The sequence below is a fragment of the Halichoerus grypus genome, chromosome X (assembly GCF_964656455.1).
Source record: "Halichoerus grypus chromosome X, mHalGry1.hap1.1, whole genome shotgun sequence".
In the NCBI taxonomy this organism is placed as follows: domain Eukaryota; kingdom Metazoa; phylum Chordata; class Mammalia; order Carnivora; family Phocidae; genus Halichoerus; species Halichoerus grypus.
This window is the reverse complement of record NC_135727.1, coordinates 44,115,644-44,137,104: the sequence shown is the minus strand read 5'-3', so window position 1 is coordinate 44,137,104 and position 21,461 is coordinate 44,115,644. Positions and strand designations below refer to the sequence as shown.

Here is a 21,461-nt window from a genome sequence, read left to right as displayed (position 1 = left end):
GCCCCCAGAGAGACAGATCACAAATTTTATTTAGCATCATCAGAACACTTGATGTGATACGCAACTGATGAATCACTGAATTCTACCTCTGAAGCTAATTTAAGAAAAGAAAACAATTTTAAATTTAGGCAAATGTGTAAGTATTTTTAATGATTTTATAAGGATTCCTTTTTGTATTTGAATTCTGCCTTTGAAGGAAATGGTTTGACCATTCTCTTGTTTTCTTTTTTGAGGGGGATGCTTTTTTAAATTAAAATTGAATTAGCCACCTTACAGTACATCATAAGTTTCAGATGTAGTGTTCAATTATTTATCAGTGGCGTATAACACCCAGGACCCATCACATCATGTGCCCTCCTTAATGCCCATCACCCAATTACCCCAATCCCCCATCCACCTCCCCTCCAGCAACCCTCAGTTTGTTTCCTATAGTTAACAGTCTCTCATGGTTTTTTACCCTCTCTGATGACTTCCCATTCAGTTTTCCCGCCCTTCCCCAATGGTCCTCTGTGCTGTCTTTCATATTCCACATACGAATGAAACCATATGATAATTATCATTCTCTGATTAACTTATTTCCTCTTATTACCTTATTTCACTCAGCATAATACCCTCCAGTTCCATCCACATCGATGTAAATGGTAAGTAGTCATCCTTTCTGATGGCTGAGTAATATTCCATTGTATGTGTGTGTATGTGTATATATGTATATACCACATCTTCTTTATCCATTCATCTGTTGATGGACATCTCAGTTCTTTCCACAGTTTGGCTATTGTGGACATTGCTGTCTTGTTTTCTGATTCATGTTTTTATCAGAACTGGAGGCAATGGTTGGTCAGTTATGTCACATGATTTCCAAGAGCACTTGCTGACCATGTCAGAGAGTTCCTGCTCAAACCACGGTGGCTCAGAGAAAACGGTAGATTCTGGGAGGAAAGAAAATGGCCCAGCAGTGGGCCATGACAGAGTCATTCTGATGGCAGTGAGAACTTTAGTTATGGGACTCACACTCTCTCTAGGAGCTAAAACTGAAATAATTACAATTTGGTTGCTTTGGGTGACATCTGAAAGTGTAAATGGTGTAGGCATAAATCAGCCAATGTGATGGATGACCTTTATCTGTATGACCTTTTCCAAAATTCACCCAGTGTATTGCTTGCGGGATGCCTAGGACATGTACTTTATAACTTCTTAGTCCATTTCTTAAGTCTCTTGGGCTCTCTTTAAACTTTTCTTTCTCTTTGTCTCTCTATAAGGTGTTCTGCACAGTTCCTTCCACCTGTTCTAATTCACCAATTCTCTATCCAGCTGTATCCTATATGCTGTCTAGAATTTCTTCAATCTTTTATTCCAGTGGTTATGATGTTCTGTTCTAGAACATAATTGTTTCTTAAAAATACTTTGCTTTTGTAGGTAATTAGATATTTCTTCCTCATGTTTTATGTATCTTATCGCTTATTTATATATGTTAAACATATTTTAATAGTTTATATCTGATAATAAGCCTTTACTAGATACAGTTTGGGTTATTGATACTACTGACAGGGGCATGCTTTTGGATTATGTCCTTGTTTAGGAGGACTTAATCTGTAGGAATATTGTTAGAGCCTCAATTAATGTTAAGCCACTCTAAAAAGAGGTAGAACTTGTTGTTCCATATGGCAGGCATGAATCAGTTTGTGGTCCAGATGACCTATAACTCTATGTGGCGTGTTTCTGATAGAGGCAACACGAAGTTTAGAAGATGCCAGAATCCCACTGTGATTGGTTGATGGGATGCAGAAGGGTATGCAATCACATGCACATGTGACATGGCCTGACGTAGTGACGTGCTTCCCTGCATTGCACTTTGTCCATTCAGATATGGAGATTGCCCGTGACGTCAGGAAATGCAGCGACTGTAAATGGGCCAGTGCCCCTCGGCCGCCGCCATTGTCCTTCCTTTCGAGCTGTCGGGAAGGCGAGCCCCACGTGGCTGAGCCTGGCTGTGAGACCTCTCCTTAGGAAAGCCTGGGCACAGACGGAGGATCCCACGGCAGCCGACCCGAAGAGCCCGAAGCAGAAGCAGCCAACGCGCCAATGCTGCCGCCGCTGCCGCCGCTGCCGCCACCGCCGCCACCGCCGCCACCACCACCCTCTCACCAACACCGCCCTCCCCACCCCGGTACAGTTTCGCCACCTACTTCCCCAGGGTTCTGAAGCAGGTTCACGAGGGCCTGAGCCTCTCGCAGAAGACCGTGAGCCTCATGGATTCGTTCGTCAAGGACATCTTCGAGCGCATCGCCGACGAGGCCTCTCGCCTGGCCCGCTCCACCAAGCGCTCCACCATCACCTCCAGGGAGATCCAGACAGCCGTGCGCCTGCTGCTGCCCGGGGAGATTGGCAAGTTCGCCGTGTCCGAGACCAGCAAGGCCGTCATCAGGTACACCCTCCGCCAATGGGCTGCCTCCGGACCGCCTGACCACCTCGCAAACCAAAGGCTCTTTTCAGAGCCACCTCACTTGGCCCAAAAAGACCTGTAACTCTCCAGAGACCCACCTACTCTAGCGTTTGGACCTGTGCCATTCTGCCCGTTCTTATAACACTTTTAGGGTTTATGAAACGTTACCAAACTATCAACCCCACTTTACTGTATGTCTTTAGTGCAATTTGTTCCGAGCAAAATCATCAATTTACTTTAACCACGTTGCAGTCATTTGCTTGCGTAGAGTGCCATTTCTGTCAGTTATTGGACCTGTGCCATTCTGCCGATTTTTATCTCACTTGTACCATGAACGAAACATTATGAAACATCACAGCTCCACTTTAATATATGTCTGTAGTGCAATTTGTTCCAAGGAAAATCAGAATTTTCCTTAACTGTATTGATTTTCATGGCTTTCCTAAATGGTCATTTCTGTTAATTATTTCTCCAAGTCAGCCTTATGGGGATATTTGCATAATGGTATTTACCCTTTCGCTTTCATTCTCTCACTAGTGCATGGTGGAATTTTCGAGAAGTTCATGATGTCTGATATGGCAACAGATAAAATGCAGAAGTAGATGTAAAAATACATCTGAGTTCTTTAGGCTAGATATTAAGGAGATTTTCAGATATCTGAAACGATGTCAATCTCCTCTCTACTTTTTTAGGAAACATATTTTTCACATGCATTTGTAATTTATATCAGCATGATGTCATGGGTTTTTAAAAATTATTTTAAAATAAATTGACTAAAATTTCTATTCTAATGTTTTGTTAAAGTAAACACTGTCAGGTACAACTGGCACAAAAGTTCTTTGGCTTCCTATTAATTTTGAGACGTGTAAAGTTGTCCTGAGACCAGAAATGGTTCTGGAGATTTACTCATTCTGGTGCAATCAGGTCAACTGAAAATAGCCTCTTTTCGGTGGTCAACTTTCAAAAACAATTCAATGCCTAATATCCATCAAAACTTCCAAATCATATTGCTAACTTAAATGTACTTTATAGAATCTTCAGTTGACTTTGGCTCCTTGGACTAATGCAAAATGGAGGGAATTAGTAATCTTAGTTTATCTGGAGACTTCTGTTGAATTAAATCTCACAGGTACACCCAACAAAAAGGGGGGGGGGTGAGGGACTTTCAAATCATAATGTTGACAGAAACTTTCTTGTCACCTTCCTGACTCAAACAGGAACGACAGTAGCATGTCATCAGCAAACATGATATTGGGCTTTCGCTTGAGGTCTACGTGTTCACAATAACATCTTTGGTTTTCTAAGTGTTTTAGGTAACGTAATGGATCTAAAACATTCACACGTGCTGTTTCACCACCTATCGAGATTAACATTTTTTAATACCTTTTGGCTTATTCCCATAAATCATATTATAGATTTTCCAACAGTAAATCCTGCTAGCATTCTCGGAAGTAAATCCCTTCCTCCTGGATGGCCTTTTCTCGACATTATCTGGGTCCTTTCCTGTGACTATTCCTGTGTGTAGTCAGCAACAGACTATAGAGCTCGGATTTCTCATGACTTCTGCACCCTTGGCCACTTGCTTTTCTCAACTGTCCCCAAAGTCTTACTGTGTCCTGGGGGCTTCAATTTCCCAGAAGCAGCCCGGACCCAAGGCTTATTCGGGCTCCCTCTGCCGCAAGACCGTGGACTGTGATAGAAGGCAAACCGGGGGCTAGTGGAGTGGGCTTGACCCCTTAGTCTTTCCTTCACCTGTTTATGTCTGGGTGTCCAACTCTCCATGCTCCTCATATGTGAGGCACAGCTGTGCTTGAGAGAGCCAGCTGTGCTCAACCCTTCCTGCCCCCAACTAGGGCAAGTTCTGCATTCCAGGCATTCCCCTACCTCTGTTCCTTGACCCTCCAGCCCCAAGAAGCTGGATTGTACTCGGAATCCTGTGAAAGTCACATTCTTTGTTTGTTTATTCCTTATTTCCTCCTCAAAGAGAGGCTGGCTACTCCTCCCAGGTCGGACCCCACCCTCACCCAGCAGATCATTGTCCAGCACATGTGTCAGGGTTGCCAAAGGACCTGATGTGTGAGGTAGGGTGACCATATAATTTCATGTCCAATTAATGCAGATGGTTTTGAGACTAAAAGGGGCGCTCTACATAATTGTGCTGGGACAGCAGGCAAAATCAGGACACGAGGACCCCCTTCTAGGGAAAAGGTCTGGAGACAGAAGAAGGACATCTCTTGGGGCTTAGGGATTTGCAGAGCACAAAGGTTAGTAGGAAGATGAGAGTGCATCACCTTTTCCATAATTTGTTCTCTTCAAAGTTCTGGTGCCTTTGTTTTCTGGGGAAAAGTAGTGTGTTACGAGGCTGCACTGACAGGGAAAGGAGACACAACATGGTCAGCGCAGCTGTTTGGATCCTACAACTGCTGGGAACTAGTGGGACTAGGCTCTACAGCAAGAGTGATTAAGGGCACAGGTTTCGGAGTCAGATTAGACCTGGGTTCAAACCCCAGCTGTGCCTCTTACTAGCTGTGGTGTCTTGGGTAAGTGACTTGACCTCTTTGAACCTCAGTTTCCTCCTCTGGACAATAGGGTCTACAAGATTGTTGAGAGGATTCAGTGGGATAATGCAGACAGAGTGCTCAGTGAATGGTGGCTATACTTATTCTCAGTCCTGAGAGGCATGCCCTCAGGCAGTTGGAGGGGTGGTGGTGGGGATGTGATTTGATGCCAGACAGCTGTATGGACTTGCTCTCCTGGCTACCTTGGTCCCATCTGTTTGCTTAAGGCTGATGGTGAGATAAGGGAGGATGACTTTTCCTTTCCTGAGCCTCTGTTAGTAAAGTTGCAGAGATAATGCTGCTCTGAGTTGCGAGGGGAAGTTGCTAGGGAGCAATTGGAAAGTGCCTTGTTACCTTGCTAGCTTTGGGCATTGCTGACTCAGGGTTTTGTTGGCAAGCTGTTCCTCCTCACTCCCACTCACCCTCTCCCACTCACCCTCTCCCTATCCAAGTGCCATTCACCTTGCAAGTCTTGGCTCAGATCCTACCTCCTCTGTGAAGATGACCTGACCATCCCAGCCTACAGTGACTTCTCCCTCCCTGAGCCTCAGTACCTCCAACTGCAAAACGGGTGTATTCTTTATAATGCCCCTCCGGAAGGGCCATGATTAGGGTTGAATGAGGGAATAGATGTAGCATGCCAGGTGCAGTGTCTGGTACAGGCCTATGGTGAGTTCCCTGCCTCCTTCTCTTCATACTAGCTGAACCCCCCACAATGTGTGCATCCTGGTCTTGATCAGATGCAGCTTTCTATTGGTAGTCATTTGGGATTATGCCTGTGCTAGCTCTCTGTTCAGTTGTAATGTCACAGAGGTTAGGGGGCCACATCTTATCCTTCCTCACCTTCCAGTATCCAGCACCACACAAATCTCCATAATAACCATTTTTTAAAATCGAGCTCTGTAAGATTCTATGCGGCAGGCGCTCTTCCGTGTATGTTATACACACAGGTCCAGTCTTTACCCTTTGCCCCCATATTTTCCTTACAGGACAGGCAGGCATAATTCCTTCTGTTGAGAAGAGTGAGCCCCAGAGAGGCTGGGTTATCCACTACCCAAGCTCACCTATCTAGCGAGTGGCCTAGCCAGGAATCAAATCCAGTTTTGACTCCTGTGCTAGATTGTTTCCAATGAATGCCTGGGAATGGGTGGATGGGAGGATGGACAGAAGTCGAGACCAGAATAGGAGTGCCTGCACCTTTACTTTTACTTAGTAGAGGGAGGCTTGCTTGAGAAAAGCCTATAGGTAGTAAAGATAGAGGATTCAGAGGGTCCCCAAGCCCAGGTAAGGTCCCTCTTGGACAGGAAAAAAGAGGGGGGGGGAGTGATGGGTCAAGCTAAACCACAGGGAATTCCACAGTGGCTCCAAGATCCCAAAAATTAGCAGTGAAGGAGGTGAATAAGCAGGTGTCAAATGAGCCTCCTTTGAAGAGGCTTATTAACCCAGAAAGTTTTGAATTCCCTTGGAGTCAAGGCTGAGCATTTCACTCCAATAGAATACCGATCATGGGATCTATGATTAGGTGTGGAGATAAGCTCTGCTGCACTCTGGCATCAGGGATGGTGATGGGGAAAGCAGAGGGGATAGGCCATTTAATTCAGCAGACCCCAAATCTGGTCGGACTTCAGACTGACCTGGGAACCCGTGGCTACGACCTCACACAGCAGGCTAGAAGGCTGGTAATCTGAGGCTAAAACACAGTCTGAGGCCTAAACCTCCAGCCCGGGGCCTGAGCACTTCAGGGTCATGGGACTGTGCTCAGCCAGGCTTCACCTAGATCTAGTAGAGCTAGGCCTCCTACAGGTAAGTGCTTCAGGGGTCCACGAGCTGTGTCTTTGGTCCCGTCAGATCTTCCAGAGGCCTCACTCGGGTCAGAGGGAAAAGCCCTTCTCTGGCTGAGCTCCAGGGTTTCCAGCTCTATCCCTGCCCTGCCTCCCAGGGATTAGGATGCTGGCAGCCTCAGCGAGGGAGCCCGGGATATCCAGGCTCTCCCCCTGCCTCAACTGGCCTGCCACAGCAGCATCCAACTACACTACCTGCTTCCATTCACAGGACCCCTCCAGCCCCCACCCCAGTCAGGGAAGCAGCAAGAAGCAAGAAGCTAGGCTGGGTGTTAGGTAGAACAGAGGTCTAATCCTGGCTCGCCTGCTTCCTGAACTGTGGGACACATGGCAATTGACTCAACTTTCTAGTCCTAGGTTTATTCTTTGTCCATCGGGGATCTGGACAGTACTTACCTCATAGGGTTTTAGAGACCCGTGAGGGACGTTATCATGCACTCCCCCCCCCCTCCAACTTCCCAGAAGGGAGGAAAATCCACTGTCAGAAGTGCAATAAAACTGTCAAATCTGGGGGAGGTCATCTATCTAAACCGTACAACTCAGCTTGGGATACGATTTTTTGTCGTTCTCTGCAAACAGGATAAAAATTCCCCTTTTCCCTTAAGATCGGGGAAAAACAAAGGAAAACCTGGACTCGCCACTTTCAAGTAATTTTCAGCTCTCCAACCACAATAGTTTAGCCATGCTATCCTCAAGAAGGGTCAGGAAATCTCATGTTCGGGTTTACAGCACAGCCTGCATTCATCTATTCATTTATGCAACAAACATTTGCTGAGTACCTACTACATCAGGCACTGCTAGGTGCTGAGAATCACAGGAGAATAAGCCGAGAGCCCATAAACTGGTTAGAGTCTAGAGGGGGGAGGCAGATACTTTGGTCAGATAGTTATAATATATTAAATGCTATGACAGAGACGTGCTCAGGTTATTTCGGGAGCCCAGAGGAAGGGCATCGAACCCAGTCCAGGGGCTAGTCAGGAAACTCCTTCTGGAAGAGGTAAAGTGTAAGTTATGTGGGGTTTGTAGTGTTTTTCACGTTTCACGTCATATTTTGTTTGTTGTTTGTTTTGAGTCCTGTTTTCAGAACGAGGAGGCAAGAGGAAAGGGAGACGTCTCACGCGCAGAAACAGTAGGCGCTGATTCCGCTGCAGAAGCAGCTTGGAGGCTGGGGGACTAGGGCGACCAACTGTCCCAGCCTGCCAGGTACCTTCGAAGGGCTTCCTAGGATGCAGGACTTTCAGGTTTAATACCAGGTCAGGCCCGTGTTGCCTATGACTGAGGGGCTCCCGTGACGTGGGACTGTCCGTGCTGAGATCAGAAAAGCCCTAAGCAAACCGGGAGGAGTTAGTCACCCTTGCGGGAACTGCAAGGAGTTCAGCATCTCTGGAACTTCAAATGCAAGGCAGGAAGTGGTAGCAGATGAGATTGGGGAGAAAGGCAGGGACCAGATCATGAAGGGCTTGGTGTGCCATATTAAGGAACTGGAACTAGTACCTTGTCCTCTAGGCAGCGGGGAGCCTTGCAGGGTTTTAAGCAGGGAAGTGACAGGCTGTCTGGTTTGTGTTTTCGTTAGATCACTCTGGCTGTAGGTATAGAAGCTAGATTTGAAGGGGCCACGGCTGGAAGCAGGAGGTCGTTGCCTTAATCCAGGTGACAGCGATGAAGGCCTGCTAAGAAGCAGTAGGGACGGAGTGGAGAGGAGAGATTCAGGGACTGCTTGAGGAGTGAAACTGGTAGCGTAGTGTGACTAACTGGACATGGGGAGAGAGGGACAGCAGAGTTGGCAGTGATCACTCCAATTTAGAAAAAAATCTACACACATTTTGGATAAGAGAAAATATAGAAAGAAAAAGATAACCAAACATCCATCTACCCACCACCCAGCGTAAGGAATAAAATATGACAGATACCATTGAACCCGCATGTGCCCCTCCCCTGCACCCCTCCCTGACCCCCCCAGAAGTAACCCCTCTATTAAATTGATGTTTCTCATTTCCGTGAATTTCTACCACATAGGTATTAATTGCTAAACAACATACACTGATAGCATTGTTCTGCATGTTTCCAAACTTTGTATAAATTATATCATGATGGAGGTATTTTTCTGTAACACGCTGTTTTCTCTCACTGTTGTGTGTGAGATACAGCCATAATGATACCGATAGCTCTGGTTCACTTATTTTCATTGCTGAATAGCATTCCATTGTATGAACATATTTCTCATCCATTTTACTGTTGATGACCATTAGATGGTTACTGCATTTCTGGTTAATAAATACAAAGCTGCTAAGAACACTCTCATACATGTCTCCCTGTGCTCAGGTCTCTGGATTGGGTGCCTAGGAGTGAAGTGCTACAGTCAGCAGTGTGTGCATCTATCTCCTGCACACCTATCAATATTGTCCAAAGGAGTCAGACCACCTTGCACTCCAACTAGCGATGCAGGTGATGTCCCCGTTGCTGTAGCTCCTCACCAACATTTCGGGTGATCAGTCTTTTTTATTCCTTGTGGCTCCAGTGCTGGGAAATGGTATCTCATCGTGGTTTTAGGAGGCGATTCTCAGTCTACTTATAAGCTGATGCCCTTCCTGTGTAATTTTTTTTTTTTTGGGGGGGGGGGATACATGTATGCTTACTCTTTTGTAAAATGCCTGGTCAAGCCTTCCTAATGTTCATAAGCGCTAAGCCATAGAATCCCCTCTAAGTGGCCCTTACCCTTCACCATTATTGGAACTGTTTCACACAGTCACTGTTTGCTTTTATGTACCCATGTTTTATGTACCTATGTTTTCATTGCTCTGCAGCTTTACTTTGACGCATCCAGGTGTGTGTCCTGAATCTAGGGAACCATGGCTCTCCTCCCTTCTGGAAAATTACCAGCTATTTCCTCTTTGAATATTGTTCTTCTGCCATTTGCCCGGTATCTCCTTCACCGAGTCCCACGAGATGCACTTTTTAGATTTTTGGTCCATGCCTTATGTCTCTTTACCTTTCTTTTACCTTTCCTTCCTCTTTATCTCTCTGGGAGCCATTCTCCATAATTTCTTTTCTCTCTCTTCCCATATGCTAATTCCCTATCCTGGTGGGTCTAATCGGTTCTTTCAAAATTACACGAACTTTTTCTTCCAGTGGTTCTGTTTTTCACTTTCAGAAATTTCACTCGACTCTTTGTGAGATTTGGTTGTTTCTTCTCTAGGATTGTTGATATCCTCTCCTTTACTTAAACATGTTAAACCCTTTTTAAATAGTTTGCCCCTGGCAAGAAGTCTTTGAAGGTGTACATGTTTAGTTTTTTTGAATTATGAGCATGTTAGGGAGGGCTTTATCTGTGGGGACCTTCTTAAAGCATCTGTTAAGTGTGGGCTCCTCCAGAAAGGATTTGACTTGCATTTGCCCACATCTGGGATTCTGCCAGAATTCACTGAGCCATACTGATAGTGTTTGTTGGAACTCCAAAGCCACATGTGGGCAGAATTGTGATTTCAGATTCTCAAAGGAGCCTTCCCACACCTCAGCCAGACCCAAGGCCAAGAGATACAAGTTTCCTTGTCGTCTCCCAGTCCTTGTAGTCAAAACAAAAGGGGGGTGGGGTGGGGCCAGTTTTTCACTGAGGGCCTTATTTAACAAGCATGAGGGATTGATACAGAAGTCTCAGTTGTCTATTAATCTCTGGCTCTTTTCCAGCTCATCCAAGTATTTAAAATGATATTTATAATAATTTTTCACAAATATCGGCATTGGTTTGGAATGGGAGTTTTTCAGTAATCTGTTCCAAATAGTGTCCAGATAAAAAGCGTTAGTGACTCTTAAGCGTGTAAATCAGACAAGGCCCACTCAGTAGTAGTCAGATGATGTCTAAGCTACTCTGCAAGGTTTGAGACAACTTGCATTCCCATGCCTGTTGCCTTGGAGGGGCTGGTTAGAGGGATGGCTCAGCTGGATCTCTGTCCCACTCCAGAGAGTCTCAGAGCTTCTCCATATTGTATTTCCAGCAGGATAGGCAAACTTCCTATATGGCAGGTCAGAGCCTTCAGGAAACAAGACAGAAGACACCTTTCCTCTTAAAGATTAGATCCATAATTCACATAGCATCACTTCCACCATGTTTCATTAGCCAAAGCAATCACATGCTTGCCCAGAGTCAAGAAGTTTGTGTGTGTGTGGGGGGGGGGGGGTTGGTAAGACAGAACCTCTCAATGGGAAGTGTCGAGGACTGAGCAGCCTTCCTGAACCTGACACATAGTGTCATGCAACACACATTTCTTGAGATGCTGCTGGGTGCCACACACTGAGTATGCCATTACAACAAAGTCTTTGGTTCCCTGGTCCAGAGTGGTAAATTCTGGAATTCTTTTCCACCTCTCTCGCCCCTAGTAGAGTGACCTGGCCCATGTAACAGATCCCTCTAATCCAAGGCAGAGCCTTCACCCACTTTAGGAATCCCCTAAATCCCGACACTTCAATTGTAATCCATCCCTCTCCACATGCCTACAAAAGTACATATCCAGAGAGTCTTAAATAGGGCAGGTTTGAGGCCACAGAAGGACTTTAGGGAGGGGAGGGGGGGAAGCACAAGCAGCCCCATACATTAGCCATCCCAGCCTTTTGGAGTTTGTTCAAGGCAAGCACTTGCTTACAAATCTCGATTGGAATCAATTACACAATGAAGACTGAGGTAGGTGAAGTAATCAATGTTGCTTTTCATTTTATATTTATGTATTTCCTGTCAAGCAGGTTAATGCAGGGAAGAATGGTTTCTGTGAGCCTCTGATAGGCTCAAACATTCAAAGGCTTTCAACACATCTGATGGGCCAGCAACCGGAGTGAGATTCAAGAGATCAATCGGGGTCCTGGTGTCAGATATAAGCCAGTTGCTATGTGATCTTGGGTAAGGCCATTCACTTTTCTGGGAAGACCCCACATGGGAAATAACTCTGAATTCCTAGAAGGGATAGAATTCACTAAGCCAGTCCAGTTATTTTAACGAGCGCAATAACTATGCATACTATTCATTCCTAAAACAAAAATGCCCAGTTGTATATTGACAAAATACCTGGTGAAGCATCAAGTCCACACATAGTCCTATGGTCCCTGCCTAACTACGACCCCCTTCTCATAGTAAGACCTTGGAAGCAGAGGTAGTTAAATTATGGACAGGGTTCAGGATTATCATGTTCAGAAGAATCATGGGTTATAGCAGAAGCTGTGAGGGACAAGACTGACCATGTCAGCACCCCCACATGGTTGCTAGACAGCATGGCAAGGACTGGATTGATGACCATGTGGAGATGAGGCCTAGTGCTCTCTTGTCCCACTGATGTCCTCCTCATGGATCGACCAAAACCTACCTGTGATCCCGGATTTGTTTTTAAAGTACCTCATAATAAGAAGAAAGAGTAAGAGTAAGAGCCACTTTTCCAAGCTTTCTCCTCCCCTCCCAACACTCATTCTGCTCTTATCCAGGAGTGACAGGCCATGATCAAAGAGGAGGAGGGCTATGATGGGTCCAGAATCAGGACCAACCCCATTTTATTGGCCCAGGTCTAGCTAACTGTGTTTTCATCTTGCCAAGTCAATGTGCTGGGTTTTGTATTCAGGGTCATGTACTTGAGGTAAAAAAATAAAAAAAAAAATTCAACTTCAGACAGCTCGAAGAAAAAGATGGGGAGGTGCAAATCACCTTATGTCTCTTAATTCATTAGCATTGTTTTCTTAATTTGATGGAGAAGACAGGAGACATGTCTACCCTAGTCTTGGAAACATGGCTTTATACTATAATTACAAGCAAGCAAATGATAATAATTTAAAAAGCTCGTAACAGGCAAAGAAACACACCAGTTTACTCTTCAGTGTCCAAGGATGAACACCAGGAAGTCTATCATGGGCTCATCTCGGGGTCCACCTACTCAAACTTTAGGTCAATGGTTAGGGGGAAGGGGCTGCAAGTTGTTCATTAGCTCAGAGGAGTCTGAGACTTGGCTGCTCTCAGTTGAAGCTGCCATCATTCTAATGATGCATAACTGCAGGTCATGAAAGTCTACCTTTCAAAAACGAAGCATAATAGCCCAGAAAAGAAAAGAATCACAGAAATAAGAACTAGTTATAACAGTAACTTCAGTTTCTAGGGAGATTGAAGTAGGTGTTGTTTTTTATCATTTTGATTTAGCTACATCTGTACTGGGTTTGCATCCTCAGTCATGTACTTAGATGAATTCCCTAATAGGTGACATGTTGATAAAAGGGTGTTTGGGGTATGCTTGTTCTATTAATACCATTTCCCCCATTTTCATGCTTGTAATTCGTCAGTTACAACAGTAAAGTCAGTTCCCTTAGTTTGTCTTTTCAGTAAAATGTATAATTAGATTATAATTGCTCATTTAGACCCTTTGGTCCCCGTTCAGCCACTGAGCCAATAATCAGATGTACACAATCCTCCTTCTGGGCTTCAACAGCCAACTCCATTTTTCTTCTTTCCCTCCTAGATTTCAGGCATGTCAGTCACCCTTACACTTCAAGTCTTCATCCCATGGCCCAATTATGATCCATTGTTTAAACTGTTTCACCAAGGATCCTATTTGTTTCCTGAATTTACAAATGCAAAACACGGTGAAAGATATCCTAATAGATTAGATTTCCTAAAATGGCTTCTCACATAGTACAATACCTATGAGACCAATATGCAAGAATAACTGGTAGGAAAATTGTGTATGTGATACAGAGAAACACTGGCATTTTGAAGCAGAAATAATTAGCATGATAGAAATTAAGAGATTAAGAGAAATGCATTTTGTTTTAACTGCTCCACAATTCTTTTTTTTTTTTTTTAAAGATTTTATTTATTTATTTGAGACAGAGAGAATGAGAGAGAGAGAGCACATGAGAGGGGGGAGGGTCAGAGGGAGAAGCAGGCTCCTTGCTGAGCAGGGAGCCCGATGCGGGACTCGATCCAGGGACTCCAGGATCATGACCTGAGCCGAAGGCAGTCGCTTAACCAACTGAGCCACCCAGGCGCCCAACTGCTCCACAATTCTTAATCTGAAAAGGTGCATAGGTCTGAAAAGAGCCTTTGGTCTCCAAAATTTTTGTTTCAGACCTATAAGGTTATCTCAAGACACCACCTGAAACGATTTACTTGCAGTTGATTTCATGGTAGATTTTCTCGGTTTCCTAAGGCAGCATACGCTTTTTAAAAAATCTTCTCAGAAGATTTTTCTAATATTCCAGAATAATAACAAGTACTAATTCTGATGGGGGAGGGGTCCTTCGTCCTGAATCCGAACTCTAATGATCCAGTGGAGTGCTCCGGAGGTAATGGCTCATCAGAGTTATTCTACATTTAACCAAACAATTCAGGGCATCTCTTGAGTATTCTGACGGTCCCCCATTCTTTCCCTTAAGCAAGTGGGGCTCTAGAAAAAAGGTGAAATCGTCTGTGAGTTCAATCTCTCCCGGCAGGACCCCATTGCTCTTCTGCTGGGTTCAAGAAAGGTTTTATCTTTTGTAGTTTATCTATCTTGTGTCTCATGTGACTGAGAATGAGATTCCTTACAGGTTTCTAGATCCCATCACAAAAAAAAAAAAAAAAAAAAAAAAGATTTTCCAAGTTTTTTAAAAATGCAGAGGGACATTTAACAATATCGACCCAACATTGTGCTTTAAAACACACCATAATTAGGGGCTCCTGGGTGGCTCAGTCGGTTAAGCGTCTGCCTTCGGCTCAGGTTGTGATCTCAGGGTCCTGGAATCGAGTCCCACATCAGGCTCCCGGCTCATCAGGGAGTCTGCTTCTCCCTCTCCCTCTGCCCCCTCCCTTGCTCATGCTCTCTCCCTCTCTCAAATTAATAAATAAAATCTTTAAAAAAAAAACACATCATAATTAATTTCAGATGGTTGAAATCACAGTGTACGTACGTTCTCTCACCACAATGATAAGGATCTAGAAATCAATTGTTTATAAGGAACTGGAAAATATCCAACTGCTTTGCAATTAAGTAATGAGTGTACAGCAAAACAAACAAATAAAAATCCATAGAAGTAGAAAAAAAACAAATGAAAATAAGAAAATATTGCCTAACAATAATACTAATGCTGAAATCGTTTGAGAAAAAAAAAAGGATTCATCTTAGTTCTATTAACTGGTCACCGTTGTTTTCTTAATTTTTTGGAAAGGGCAAGAGATTTGTCTATCAGCAGGTCAAGATTCATATCCTTAATCATCATGATTATAAGCTAGCAACCAAACAACTACAGGCAAAGAATCGTACATTGTTTCTTTCCAATCTGCATGCTGAAAATCACTGGAAGGTTTGTGCTTTTTTCGTAACCTCCCCACTCCTTGGGTCAGTGGATCTAGTCAGAGGCTACAGGTCTTCCACTGGCTGAGCCAGTGAGGACTGAGGCATTGGCTGTTCTCATTAGAGGATCGAATTACCCATGCCTAATTGCAGGTCACAAAGGTTTTTGTTTTAAAAAAGATTTAGGCAGGAAGAGACAAGTATCAGAAAAAACTGAGTGAATTCAGAGAGTAACTTCAGACACCAAGGAGTTTAAATGTGAATTGCTTCCTGAATATGGCATTTAGCTATTTTTGTAAACTGTGTGCCCTCATTTATATGTGCAAATGAATTCCAAAAAAGGATAGCTTGCAAATGGGTTATGCTTGATTATGTGTTTCTGTTGTCATATCACTCATAAAGAAACTCTGGTTGAGGGAGGTGTTAAGATGGTGGAGGAGTAGGGGAACCCTAAGCTTGTCTCATCCCTCAATCATAGCTAGATAGTTATCAGATCATTCCGAACACCCAAGAAATGAATCAGAGGCCTGAGAGAACCAAATCTGCAAGTTTACAAGAAGAAAAGTGACCACCTTTTGGAAGGTAGGAGGTACAGAGAGTTGAATTGGGGGAGATATAGCTGTGGATATGGCGGTGGGGAGGGAGCCTGCTTACAGAGGCTACTGCAAACTATTATAAGCCGTCAGGTGCAAAATCTGAGCTTTTATAAGTCTGCTGCCACAGAAGACATGCCTGGCTTAAAGGCGCTCAGGTGGCAAAGTGGGGAGGAGTCCCAGGGGGCACAGCAAGGTCCAAGGAACCCTTGGGTCCCAAGAAGAACGGGGGGGTGCCTCCTGCTAAACTATTCCCAGGCCTAAGAGCAGGGAAGCCAGGTGGGAGCCCTGGGTCTTGGTGCCAGCTTTCTGCTCTGTTTTGCCATAAACTGTGAACCGCCAGGCAGTCACGCACCTGCTTTCCTGAGACTGGCCAGCAAATGGCAAAAGTGCAGCAAGACCCTCCCCTGGAGAAACAGCATGGGACCGTGCCACGGGAGTCCCCAAAACTTGGAGTTTTGAAACTCAGTCCCATGCCTGAGATAAAAAAGCTTGGACAAAAAAATTAAAAAAAAAAAAAAAAAAAAGCTTGGACATAGGCAGGGTGAACCCAGGGTTCAGATGGAAACCGGGGACACGAGCACGGTGATAGATTGTTCTTCTGTGAGGGCTCACTGAAGAGTGAGGAGCGGGAACCTTCAACTCGGGGGTAGAGAGCAGGGCGCCATCATATTCACCCCGCCCATCAGCCCTGAAAGCCTTCAGGGCACAAAACGGCGCCACCTAGCGGAGAACGGAGCTGCTCACACCAAGTCCGGGCCCCCTGTGCCCTAGAGGGGCATTTCCACTGAAACAAGTCCCCTGAGAATCAGCACAGCAAGCCCCTCCCCCAGAAGACCAGCACAAACAACTTGATGGCACAAGTCAACTGATCACAGAGTGCCACAAAGCTTCAGCTCTAGGACAAATAGGATCTAGCTTCCTTTTCACATTTATTTTTACTTTCTTACTATCATACTTCCTTTCTATTATTTTTTTTAATACCCTTTGTAAAATTTTTTATTTTTATTTTTATTTTTTATAGATTTCTTTATTTATTTTAGGGGGGGCAGAGGAAGAGGGAGAGAATCCTCAAGCAGACTCCCTGCTGAGCATGGAGCCTGAGTCAGGACTCAATCCCAGGACCCTGAGATCATGACCTGAACCGAACCAACAGCCAGACACTTAACTGACTGAGCCACTCATGTGCCCCTATTACTGATTTTTAAAATTTTTAGACATATGTATTTCATTTTTTGTTTATTTTCAGTTTTGTCTTGTTTTCTTTTTTTATCTTTTATTTTGGGATCTAGATTCTTTTAACAAGCAGACCAAAACACACCCAGGATCTAGGTTTTTTTTGGGGGGGGGGTTGTTTTTTTCTTTTTTTGTTGTTGTTTTTTGTTTTTTTGGTTTTTGTGTTGTTTTTTCACTTTGGGGATTTCTTTTTTTCTTCTTTCTTTTCTTTTCTGGACAACATGGCGAGACGGAGAAATTCACCCCAAAAGAAAGAACAGGAAGTAGAACTCATGGCCAGGGATTTAATCAATACAGACATAAGTAAGATGTCTGAACTAGAATTGAAAACAACGATTATCAGGATACTAGCTGGGCTTAAAAATCTCAAAGAAGACACGAGAGATTCCCTTACTACAGAGATAAAAGAAGTAAAGTCTAGTCAGGCTGAAATTAAAAATGCTGTAACGGAGATGCAATCCCCCATGGAGTCTATAAAAATGAGGATGGACGAAGCCGAGGAGTGATTCAGTTATATAAATGATAAAATTATGGAAAATTATACCAAAACTGAAATAGGAAGAAATAGTAAACTTGCACAGACCCAGAACCAGCAAAAAAAATTGAATCAGTAATGAAAAATCTCCAAACAAACAGAAGTCTTGGGCCAGATGTCTTCCCAGGGGAATTCTACCAGACATTTAAAGAAGAGTTAATTGCACACCAATGTTTATAGCAGCAAAGTCCACAATAGCCAAACTGTGGAAAGAGCTGAGATGTCCATCAACAGAGGAATGGATAAAGAAGATGTGGTATAGGGCGCCTGGGTGGCTCAGTTGGTTAAGCGACTGCCTTCAGCTCAGGTCATGGTCCTGGAGTCCCGGGATCGAGTCCCACATCGGGCTCCCTGCTCAGCAGGAAGTCTGCTTCTCCCTCTGACGCTCCCCCCTCTCATGCTCTCTCTGTCTCATTCTCTCTCTCAAATAAATAAATAAAATTAAAAAAAAAAAAAAAGAAGATGTGGTATATATATATATATATATATACAATGGAATATTACTCAACCATCTGAAAGGATGATTACTTACCATTTACATCAATGTGGATGGAACTGCAGGGTATTATGCTGAGCGAAATAAGTCAGTCAGAGAAAGACTCTTATCATATGGTTTCACTTGTATGTCGAATATGAGAAACAGCGCAGAGGACCATTGGGGAAGGGAGGGAAACCTGAATGGGAAGTTATCAGAGAGGGAGAAAAACCATGAGAGGCTCTTAACTATAGGAAACAAACTGAGGGTTGCTGGAGGGGAGGTGGGTGGGGAGGATGGGGAAACTGGGTGATGGGCATTAAGGAGGGCAGGTGATGTGATGAGCCCTGGGTGTTTTACGCAACTGATATATTATATAAACACTACATCTGAAAGTAATGATGTACCATAACTTGGCTAATTGAATTTAAATTAAAAAAATAAAGAAGAGTTAATACCTATTCTTCTCAAACTATTCCGAAAAAATAGAAATAGAAGGAAAACTTCCAAATTCATTCTACCAAGTCAGCATTACCTTGATTCTAAAGCCAAAGACCCCACTAAAAAGGAGAATTACAGGCCAATATCCCTGATGAACAGGGATGCAAAAATCCTCAATAAAATAGTAGCAAATTGAATTCAACAGTACATTAAAAGAATTATTCACCACGATCAAGTGGTGGATTTATTCCCGGGCTGCAGGGTTGGTGGTTCAATATTCACAAATCAGTCAACGTGATACACCACATTAATGAAAGAAAGGATAAGAACCATATGATCCTGTCATTAGATGCAGAAAAAGCATGTGACAAAATACAGCATCTTTTCTTGATAAAAACCCTCAATAAAGTAGGGATAGATGGAACACACCTCAATATCGTAAAGGCCATATAGGAAAGACCCACAGCTAATATCATCCTCAATGGAAAAAAACCGAGAGCCTTTCCCCTATGGTCAGGAGTAAGACAGGGATTTCCGCTCTCACCATTACTATTAAACATAGTACTGGAAAGGCACCTGGGTGGCTCAGTCGGTTAAGCATCTGCCTTCGGCTCAGGTCCCAGGGTCCTGGGATCAAGCCCCGCGTCAGGCCCCCTGCTCAGCGAGGATTCTGCTTCTCCCTCTGTCCCTCCCCTGCTCGCGCGCTCTCTCTCTCTCAAGTAAATAAATAAAATCTTAAAAAAATAAAATACATAAGAAAAGTCATAGTACTGGAAGTCTTAGTCTCAGCAATCAGACAACAGAAAGAAATAAAAGGCATCCGAATCGGCAAGGAAGAAGTCAAAATTTCACTATTTGCAGATAATATGATACTCTATGTAGAAAACCGAAAACTCCACCATAAAGGTTGTTAGAACTCATACATGAATTCAGCAAGGTCACAGGATATAACATCAATGTGCAGAAATCTGTTGCATTTCTATACACCAATAACAAAGCAGCAGAAAAAGAAATCAAGGAATCGATCCCATTTGCAATTGCACCAAAAACAAGATACCTACGAATAAACCTGAAGAAAGAGATAAAAGATCTGTACTCTGAAAACTATAGATCATTAATGAAAGAAATTGAAGAGGACACAAAGAAATGGAGAAGCATTCCATGCTCAGGGATTTGGAGAACAAACATTGTTAATATGTCTATCCTACCCAAAGCAATCTACACATTTAATGCAATCCCTATCAAAATACCACCAGCATTTTTCACAGGGCTAGAACAAACAGTCCTAAAATTTGTATGGAACTACAAAAGACTCTGAAGAGCCAAAGGAATCCTGAAAAAGAAAAGCAAAACTGGAGTCATCACGATTCCAGATTTCAAACTACATTACAAATCTGTAGTGATCAAGACAGTATGGTACTGGCACAAAAACTGACACGTGGATCAATGGAACAGAAGAGAAAACCCAGAAATGGAACCACAACTATATGGTCAACTAATCTTTGGCAAAGCAGGAAAGAATATCCAATGAGAAAAAGACAGTCTCTTCAACAAATGGTGTTGGGAAAACTGGACAGCAACATGCAGAGAAATGAAACTGGACCAGTATCTTACGCCATACACAAAAAGAAATTCAAAATGGATGAAAGACCTAAACGTGAGACAGGAAACCATCAAAATCTTAGAGGAGAACACAGGCAGAATCCTCTTTGACTTCAGCCGTAGCAACTTCTTACTAGACATGTCTGTCACTGGAGGCAAGGGAAACAAAAGCAAAAATGAATTATTGGGACTTCATCAAGATAAAAAGCTTCTGCACAGCAAAGGAAACAATCAACAAAACTAAAAGGCAGCCTATGGAATGGGAGAACATATTGCAAACAACATATCTGGTAAAAGGTTAATATCCAAAATCAATAAATACTTATGAAACTCAACACCTCCCCCCCCAAAAAAAGTCCAGTTAAGTTATGGGCAAAAGACATGAATAGACACTTTTCTAAAGAAGACATCCAGAAGGCTAACAGACATATGAAAAAATGCTCAACATCACTCACCATCAGGGAAATACAAATCAAAGCCATGATGAGATACCACCTCACATCTGTCAGAATGGCTAAAATTAACAACACAGGAAACAACAGATGTTGGCAAGGATGTGGAGAAAGGGGAACCCTCTTGCACTTTTGGTGGGAATGCAAACTGGTGCAGCCACTCTGGAAAACAGTATGGAGGATCCTCAAAAAGTTAAAAATAGAGCTACCCTACGATCCAGCGGTTGCATACCAGGTATTTACCCATAGGATACAAAAATACAGATTCGAAGGGGTACATGCACGCCAATGTTTATAGCAGCATTATAAACAATAGCCAAACTATGGAGAGAGCCAAGATGTCCATTGACTGATGAATGGATAAAGAAGAGGTCGTATGTACACACACACACACACACACACACACACACACACACCGGACAGTTATTCAGCCATCAAAAAAAAAAAAAAAATGAAATCTTGCCATTTGCAATGATGTGGATGGAGCTAGAGTATATTATGCTAAGTGAAATAAGTCAGTCAGAGAAAGACAAATAGCATATGATCTCACTCTTGTGGAATTTAAGAAAGAAAACAGTGGGGGGGGGGATGGGCTGGATGGGTGATGGGTATTAAAGAGGGCACTTGTTATGGTGAGCACTGGGTGTTGTATATTAGTGATGAATCACTGAATTCTACTCCAAAAACCAATATTGCACTGTATGTTCAGTAACTAAAATTTACATTAAAAAAAAGGAAGAAAGAAAGAAAGGAAGAAACTCTGTATGATTTCACTGTATGTTCTTGCATGAATGAGAGTGGCAAGGGTTTTAAAAATGTATTAGAAAAGTAGATTTGCCCTTACAGATAACTGTAAAGGCAGATCTACTAATGTATCTGACAGGAATGACACTTTAGGCGAGCAAATGAATGCAATATGGTTAAAGTAAATCGATGATTTTGCTCAAAACATATTGCATTAAAGACATACAATAAAGTAGGGTGGATACAA

At 43.4% G+C, this 21,461-nt stretch overlaps 1 protein-coding gene across 1 annotated transcript in view; it reads left to right on the top strand.

The window, feature by feature from the left end:
* The first annotated feature begins 1,670 nt into the window (after nucleotides 1–1,670).
* LOC144380373 (uncharacterized) overlaps nucleotides 1,671–21,461 on the top strand; it is a 60,574-nt gene continuing 40,783 nt past the window's right edge. The window contains exons 1-2 of the mRNA XM_078064009.1: nucleotides 1,671–1,770; nucleotides 2,008–2,425. Of these exons, the coding sequence (XP_077920135.1) occupies nucleotides 1,671–1,770; nucleotides 2,008–2,425 (518 nt within the window). The remainder of the gene's footprint in view (nucleotides 1,771–2,007; nucleotides 2,426–21,461) is intronic.